This window comes from Toxotes jaculatrix, chromosome 12, assembly GCF_017976425.1.
Source record: "Toxotes jaculatrix isolate fToxJac2 chromosome 12, fToxJac2.pri, whole genome shotgun sequence".
In the NCBI taxonomy this organism is placed as follows: Eukaryota; Metazoa; Chordata; class Actinopteri; family Toxotidae; genus Toxotes; species Toxotes jaculatrix.
In genome coordinates this window covers 16,567,845-16,576,790 of record NC_054405.1, presented here as the reverse complement: position 1 = coordinate 16,576,790, position 8,946 = coordinate 16,567,845, and the positions used below count along the sequence as shown (strand labels likewise).

General features: G+C 40.7%; 1 protein-coding gene across 1 annotated transcript; it reads right to left on the bottom strand.

Moving 5' to 3' along the window:
- Positions 1–303: 303 nt before the first annotated feature.
- On the bottom strand, positions 304–7,862 carry LOC121190615 (solute carrier family 22 member 5-like). The gene is made up of 10 exons (XM_041051498.1): positions 7,461–7,862; positions 6,784–6,887; positions 5,902–6,056; positions 5,609–5,780; positions 4,969–5,095; positions 3,808–3,905; positions 2,050–2,264; positions 1,591–1,773; positions 716–851; positions 304–493 (listed from the first exon to the last, which is right to left on the bottom strand). Exons 1-10 carry the CDS (start codon positions 7,857–7,859, stop codon positions 409–411), a joined length of 1,674 nt encoding a protein of 557 aa, XP_040907432.1. The 5' UTR covers positions 7,860–7,862; the 3' UTR covers positions 304–408.
- Positions 7,863–8,946: the final 1,084 nt, after the last annotated feature.

Genomic DNA, 8,946 nt, shown 5'->3' with positions numbered 1-8,946 from the left:
CCTCTGCATGTTATCTTCAATCACAAAGATCTGTACAGAATACTCACTTGAAACGTTTGTGTGTTACATGTTAAATGTGAAACAGAAGTTTCAGTTGCAATACCATCAAACCCTAAATGTGGCTACTGTTTCTGATTAATCTTTCTATGTATATGCACTGTTAGTCATTTATAACATTTATAACAGTGAAGAGCAGTATTATTTAAGTATCACTTGCATTGGTTCTGAGTTAACAGTCTTTTGATGTATTATATAAAACATGTTTCCAGCTTTCTGGAGATATTTTAAGATTTTTTTATCACATTCCTTCGTATCCTTTATACTTAACAAATGTCCTTATGGCAGAAATGTGCGCAGAGACTTGATGTTTGTCCACTTATTCGCCTCAATGTGAGTGCTGCTCCTTGTTCAAGGGGAAACCGGAGACTTTCTGTCACCAGCGGTTTCCTCTTCTCCAGTGTGTGTGACTGTATAAGGTGTCTTCTGACAACATCTAGGGTAAAAAAACAGAGTGATACAGATGTAGTAATGATTCTCAGACGCAGAGCAGTCCAAATGAAACTGCCAAAACCCAGACAGAGAAGTGATTCAAACTAAGCTCACATATGCTAAACATAAAAATTGACCTGTACAAAAATGTAAACCAGGGGACCAATTCAGATCTATAATAACCCCGAGTCTGAGGAAACATTGTGACAGGGAGGTGGAGTCTCACCCAGGGAAGTGCTGCATGTGAGTGATGGTGTCAGGCAGAGGCATTCCATAGCTCTCGGGCAGCAGGAGACTCAGCAACCCCGACAGAGCCGTAAGACTTCCCATGAGGATGTAAGGCAGTGAAACTGAATAGCTTCCTGTGGCAGCACATCAGAGGAAGAGACAGTGAAAAACAGCTTTGGCTACAATGGTACCACAGAGTTGGTAAAAACAAAAAGACAAAAGGTGGACTTAAAAAAAAAACCTGATGTGGCTGTATTAATGAACCCAATCACCTAAATCTTAACAGAAACTTCTAAACTCGACTGGTCTATCCAGTCTGAGTGCTAATCACGCCTGTTTTTATGCTTTTGTTCTAATAACATTTGTTCTTGTTTTGTTTTTGTTTAGGAGACCAGCTTCTTGTCCACCTCTTGTTTCTCGTCGTTATTGCAGGTCAGTTGGGGGAAAAGGGCTACTTTTCTTAACAATGCATCCAAATAGTTCCATTTACTTCCAAATACCAAAAAATATATAGGTAGTGGTAATTCTGATTATTAGGCCTCTTTGACCTAAAAGTTCCAGGTAAAACCAGGGGAACTCATTTCAGGAACTAAACGTCTCTAAAGCTTTCCTGTTTGCATTTCAGCTGCATCTGATAAACGCGTAAGATCGGGCAAAATTAGACCCAATGAATTTTTTACACGAGAACAACACACCGGCATCCTTTTGTCCATCTTTGTATTTATCGCTGCTTTAATGCTTGAGTTTGATGTACTTGGTGAATGAAAAGAGGAAATGCAGAGATGGAAAATGAAAATAAAAACTCCAGAGCCAGTTAGCACAGCTGATGTGATGAGACATAACTACTTCAGACAGAGGAAAGAGCATTCTTACTTAAGTAAATGAAGTATGGAGCAATGATGCTGCCTATTCTGGAGGCCATGGAGCAGGTGCCAACAGCTGTATTCCTCAGTACAGTCGGGTAGAGTTCTGCTGTGTAGGCGTACACGATGGCAAATGCTGTCGTCACGGCAAACTTCCCTGTCATCTCGAGTGTTATGGCTAGAGAAAACAGGTCTAGAGAGAATAAAATTAAATTATAATATTCGGGGTTAGATACCAGATATTAATGAAATAGGCTGACAATGCAACAAACAAAAATTCAAATAAAATTGCTACTTGGATTATAATGAGAACATCTCAGCTTATAAAGTGTATCTGCAGGTCTATCATCTTACATGCGAGCAAGTGAACAAACCTGAGCTTCAGACGATATAATGATAAAATTATGACACGTAATGATCTTACATATCTGAATGTAGCATTAACTTGTTGTCCATTGAGGTGCCATACTTGCTGGTATGAGCTGTATGAGGAGTAGAAACAATCCTCCCATGAAAAGGGTGGAGCAGAGACAGAGTCGTCTGGAACACCAGCGAAACATAACCCATGTCAGAGTGTAGGCTGGCATCTCCACCACAGCCGACAGGAAACAGTTGAAGTACGAGTTGCCATGAAGGTTCGCCGTATTCAGGGAAAGTGCAAAATAAGCGATAGTCACAGTGTTCCTGTGGGGATCATCACAGTAATCACAACTGACAACCTGGGGTTGTTTATCTTCCTGCACAGCTAAATGGAATGACACTACAGCATAGTAAGAAACACAGTCAGACTTGTTTGTGTCCACGCTCGACCAGCTTTATCAGTATTTGTGGTCTTGAAACCTGTCAGCCTCTGTGGTAAATGTATGTGCATATAGGAAATGAGGGTGAATCAAAAGCTGTAGAGGAGCAGAGGTAAAGACTTTCACAGATTGGTACTGACAGCTTGTTGGCACTTTGTCTAAGGTAGTTGAACTGTGCAGGTCACAAATACAGTATGTGGTGATTAATTAAGACATGGTCTCCCTCATACAGGAGAACAGGACGGGACAAATGGGGGATGCTCAGAGCAAACTGACTGAAAATGCCATCACGAAAGAAGTCATCAAAACACCTGCTCCGGTGAGTCTAATCAATATTTTTTACAATACTAATGGATTAAATGATTACATGTAAGGTGAAAGGAGTTGCTTGTAACAAAAAACCCACAGAAAATGATCAGCTGACTAAATAGGACACAAACACGATTTTACATTAATGCTAATGTTGCTACATATCTACTAGATATGTAAACAGTCAACTATTTGCTAAGAGTTTTTCTTAGCAAATATTATAAGGAATAATGCGTTATGGTTTTGTTTACAGCTTATTTCTGCTGCCCACAAGTGGCCAAAAAATGTTATTGCACATTTAAGCATAAACAGGTGCAATATTGCTTTTTGACCATAGGTGCAGAAAGGAGACACTGAAGGAAACTGAAAATTAAAAAAAAAAAATCACATTAAAAGGTGTTGGAAATTAGTTGAGAAAGAAGGTTTCAAGTGTCCTAATGACAAATTAAGAAGCGGGAATAGTGCAGGAAGAGTTTTTGGTGGTAAATATTGACCCACACAAGAAGAAGTTCAATGGTAATTAAGACAAAGAAAGATCTAAGAAGAAGCTATTTGGTAAGACCTCATGAGCTTTTTACTATCCCTGATTACAACAGCGTTCAATTATTAAATTAAGGAATTGGTGACATTTTTTGAGAATGGTGCAAGAAATTTAAGGAGAGTAAAACGTTATTAGCAGAAGTGGCATAAATCAGCAAAAAAATAATAATAACATACTACTTATCCACCTGCTGTGATTAGCTCATGACTTTTTTTTTTTTTTTTTAAGTAAGACTGAATGGAACCTTTTCTGAATCAAAGCAAGGTCAAGCTGCATCTGTTTCCAGACTCAGCAAGGAAGTGAGCACAGGAAGAATACAGGCATACTGTGCAGTTACATAAAACCCGATTTTGATCTTAGTTGCAGGCTTCACAGCACCCGACAGGTCATTATTTGTTGTTAGTGAAATGGGCTGACATGTGGTCGAGGTGACGCATGAACAGGCTGAAACAGTGTAAGTATGTGTGTAACAGCGTGCGTATATGTCTTCATACGAGTGCTTAGGTGTGTGCGTGCAGTTGTGCATGCAGGGTCACTGTACTGAATGTGGAGGTCAGATGGGACAGCAGGGACTCACCAGACCAGCCACAGCGTGATAGAGATCCAGCGGATGTTTCGAGAACGTAGCAGGTCACAGATGTTGTGGGGTGTCTGCTTCTCAGACTGAAGTTCTTTCTGTGGGGCGGCAGAGCACGTGGAACAACAAGCACTTAACAAGCAGAGCCATCAGTCTAGAAATAATTTCATCAGAGAGAATGTGGGGGCCACTTTCTTAGTGAACACATGCATGTGCACATGTTCATACACAGAATAGTAAAATACAAGGATCTGAATTGAATGGAGGGAAAAGTCCAATGTGAAAATGCTTGGGGGAAAATGCTTGTAGTAAATAGAAAGATAGATGGATTCTGGATTCTGCTTTTTTGAACAGAAAACAGCCAAGAATTTAGCCATCACGCTTGACTGTTATGCTATTGGCATGAACTGTATATCTCTTGAGTTATGTTTCAAAATATAACTCAAGAGATATACACCTTCTGATACTTTCTGAGGCCCATTGTCAGTTTCTGAGGTGGACAGTGCAGGACAAGAGGCGTCTGCACTGAGGACAAGTCATCAGTGTGGCAGCTTTGTTTTTCTAGAACAAAGTTCACAGCTCAGAAGTTGGGTGTGGGCTAGGCCAGATGGATGGAAGAACGAAGTGTGCAGAAAAACTGCTTTTTTGCAGTTAATTAAAAACAATTAGCTGCTGTAATGGAAGAACAATACCCAGTTGCTCATCAAATACTGTAGCTGCTTTATAATACTGACAGACAACAGACATTTTGGCAAATTACTCTAGTAACAGAGGGGAATCTGTTGGGTGAATCTCCGCAAAGTGTCTGTCTGCTGCCATATAGGTTAGCATTCACTCATGTGCAGAACAGTAAATGATTACATCCCACCGAGCTGTGAACCCTACAGGGTTCATTCTCATTCACTTTCCCCATCTCAGAAGTAAACGTGCAAAGAAAAGCTGATGCACAGCTAACCAGTATGAGCAGGGAAACGTGTAAGAACTTGTTGATGGCTTACGTAAAAGGGTTATAGGATTGCGTAAATATTGTGTTTTCAGAGGAATAGAAGGCTAAATTCAGTGTCATCCCCCATGAGAAGCACATTGCCAAGGAGCAAGGAAAGTGCCCAGCTCCTTGATGTTTATGAATTCACATAAAGCAGTTTGTCAGCGAGATCTCACCTGCGAAGGACTAAAGATGACCCGCGGGGGCTCGATTTTGTTCCTCTTAGCAGCATCTCTTACTATGGCCTCAGCCTCCTCCACTCTTCCCTGAGAGAGGAGCCACCGAGGAGACTCTGGAATGAACCTGCCTCATTACACAACAGAGTGGACAGTGAGAGAGAGCGCTTCAGTCCCCTGAACCAGAGGAAACCATACAACTGAGGCTTTCCTGTTTTCCTCATTTTGATTCTTTGTCATGCTAAATTGAGCGCCTGCATAAAAGTAAAACCTACCTAACACTAGACAAGTTGAGATAGGCGGATTCAGTTGTGGTCATTGAACTGGCAATACACAGTAAAGTCAGTGTATATATATTTCTTCTTCTTTTTTTTTTCTTTTTTTTCAGATAATACTCATGCAACTAATGATAACAAATTGTTTTGCCTGACCAACAATCCAAAGACCCAAAATCTAATAAAAACCACAAAGGACAAGAAACAGAAAACATCAACACACTAGAATACTCCCCTAGCACTGCTACAGGCCCCTTTATACACCAGTCAGCATTACAGAAAAGCATTATCTGCAGACAGCAGGCATGGCAAAATATGTAACAGCACTTATAAAGACACACACGAGCAAACACACACCTACCTACCACCAGAGAGGCAAACAAAGGAAGCTAGGCACTGTGAGGCCTAACAGAAGCATCCTCCAGTCTCTGATGAAGAAAGCCAACAACGGCAGCAGCATGTAGCCTACACCAAAGAACAGACTCACACCCGCAGTGGAGAAAATCGTCCGCACACGTGGACCTAAAATCTCAGTTCCTGAGCACAAGACAAGAAAAAAAAAACACAATAAATGTACAACACAGTCTTTTGCATAATCATGAACCAGTTGGCAACTAAATAGTTTTGAGAATCAGTGAATAGAGAGGAGTGAGGGTACCTAACACAAACGCAGCCATGTAATTGGAGATTTGTCCCAACCCGACAACAAAGAACACAGCGCAGAACATAGGCCAGGATTGAGAAAAGACCTGAATGAATGTGAACACTGTCTGGATTGCTATGGTAGCAAACATCACTATTTTCCTCCCATACCTAGAAAGGACATAAAGCACGGGTTAATCACCATGGAAACATGCTGCGTAGATGGGAAGGTCATTTAAATTCCTGACATTATGATCAACTCATGTATGGTTTTTACATTGTGGCTCCAAGGAAGAGCATACATGACATACATACATTATTTTGAAAAAAATGTTCATTACACTCCTATAACATTGTTAGGCTCACAATGGACGGTTAAAAAAAAAAAAGAAAAGAAAAGAGGATCAAACTCAATGCAGCAAAACCAGAGACATCATCCTCCTTTATTCCTTATTAAAACCTGGTGCCTTCAATACCCACAGTACAACTTGACAGCAGCTAAGGCAGCCTTGATCGGGCTAGCTTCAAGCAGAGATGAGGATTGGGCTACAGATTTCTTTCAGTCTGTTTGTCCGTTTGTCTGTTTGTTTGTTTGTTTGTTTGTTTGTTTGTTTGTTTGTTTGTTTGTTTGTTTGCAGTCTACAGCCACAGGCAACGCTGCTGACCTGACCTTTTACCTAAATTCTGAAGACACAATCTTAAGATTAAATGACTGAAAAATCTAGTGAATCATTGACAAGATGTTTCTATGTTGAAATCTGAAAGAAGACATTGAGTTAAAGGTTAAAGAGGACCATTAGCCTACCACGTGCACAGGCTTGTGTTTTGGCAGAAAACTGCTGTAGGCTCGGGTCTGTGTTCAGTGACAAAAAGGTCAAGTTACTCTTTTGTGTGTCACCTGTCAGAGAGCTGCCCTGAAATGAAGGAGCCAGTGAGAACTCCACAGAAGAAGACAGAGGAAGTCAGCGGGTTCTTCCACCTGTCATCACACACCAGGTCCCACTGCAAGACACACACACACACTCACATGTAGTGTAGATCAGAGTACATCAAGTACAGTAAAAGTGTCCAATCATAAAGTTATGATCCCTTAGCAAGAAAAACAGCCCCACAGTATAAACATATATTTTAAAAAAATTCACTTATAGAGACTTATAGAGACGTGCAGTGCACATTTTATATGTAATGTTGACAAATGTTGTAATGTAATAATGGAAGATTTTTTTTATGATGTTCCAACATGTCTTCAGTGGAGGTGGACAAAACAGTAGAAACACCTGTATGATCACACAGGAAAAAATATTATTTCTGTTTTTTATACATTTTTCTAATGGGTGATACCTGCAATTAGAGCTTCTGTTTGTTGTTATTGTTGTTGCTTTTGTTTGTTTGTTTGTGAATACCCAGTATCTATCCTGAGATAGATGTAAGGTATTTTGTAGGCAAGGATTATCACAGTGAGTGATTCAAACCCATGCCACTCTTAAAATATTTTTTCGGTGTTTTAGGGACGTTGCGCTTAATAAGCCAGCGATTCATTCTCCCTGATCACGGAAGCATCGCAGGTCAACAAACCTCAGATATGATGGTAGAAATGTAAACGCTGCGGTCATACTCCCACCCGTCCAAGCAGCCTTCTTTGGGCACATTAGACAGATTGACATCAACGCCGGGCAGTAAATCTCTCTCCGAGAAACTCAGTAGATCATCAAGTCTGTATCTGTAGCACTTGCTGGGCACCAGCGCGCCGCTGTGTCCGTCCTCCTCCAGCGGGATGCTGCTGTTCCTCCACGCGGCGGTGAGGTTGACGCGCGCGGGAACGAGGCAGCGGTGGGGCGGCGTGTCGGCGAGGAACACGATGGACAGAGCGGCGAAGCCGTTGGGGACGGTGCTCAGACAGAGGAGGAAAAACACCTGCTGCTGGAAACTTCCCCATTCTCCGAGGAAGGCGGTTGCAGCTTCATAGTCGGTCATTCTGTTTGTGGGCGCACAAAGTGGGGCAAGGTTAACAAGAGACACGACTGAAGGACTTTGCAACGGGGCATTTGAAAAGCAGTGGTTTTGTTTCGATTGCAAAACCATCCCACTCACCTCCCGCTGAATTAATTTGGGTGTGGTTTCCTAAATTAACAGATCTTTAAAGGCATAATCCCTCTTCCAAATTTTAGACTAAACAAGGAAGTGTCTTATCCCTCCCAAAATGATTAACTGGTTATGATTAACCTTTTGTGTGAACTGGCCCTGCAGTTCACACAGTGTCAGGAACACGTTGTTCATTACACTTAACAGTGTAACAAAATGTCACACATTACACTATAGCCTGCACGAAACTACATATTTAGAATGTCTTTATTATTTGTATGGTGAAAAATAGTAGGCCTGTTTACTTTGACACTGACAATCTTCAAAGTAAAAAAACACAGGTGTCAGCTCCAGAATTTATAATCATGAGCTTGAAAACCTTGTGTCATGAAGAGAATAAATATCCTTCCAACTAGAAACCAACCAAATTGGGCTAATTAAGTGTTAAAGCACGTTTATTAAATCTTATTATAATTCTGTGATAAAAATGTGATGTGTAGATAATCTATATTACAGATTAAATATCAGTCATAGAAAATAAGACCAATGAGTGGCATAATGATACAGGGTCCACTTTGAAGCTTCAGCTGGAGATGTGAGAAAGCGTGTTTTTATCCATACAAAAAAAAAAACAAAGTGGGTGCATTGATGAAGTCCATCGTTAGAGGGCAAGCAAGAGAGAGTCACTGTAGCAGGTGTGGTCTCTCTCCCTTACACTACCATAGAGATGTGCAGTCTCTTCCAATGTGATTACTGATGTGTATAAATAGGAATAAAAAGAGGAGTGTGTCTGAATGTTTGTCCAACTTTATGGGCAACAGTATATGTAAATACAGGTTTCTTGCTAAGTCCAATGTATACAGTATGACCATGTAACATCTAATACAGCACCGTCATAAAGAGATATTTGAGTGACACATGGTGTGAAGTCTAATGAACTTACTAGATGAATAGCACTGGTAAATAGTATAATTCCATT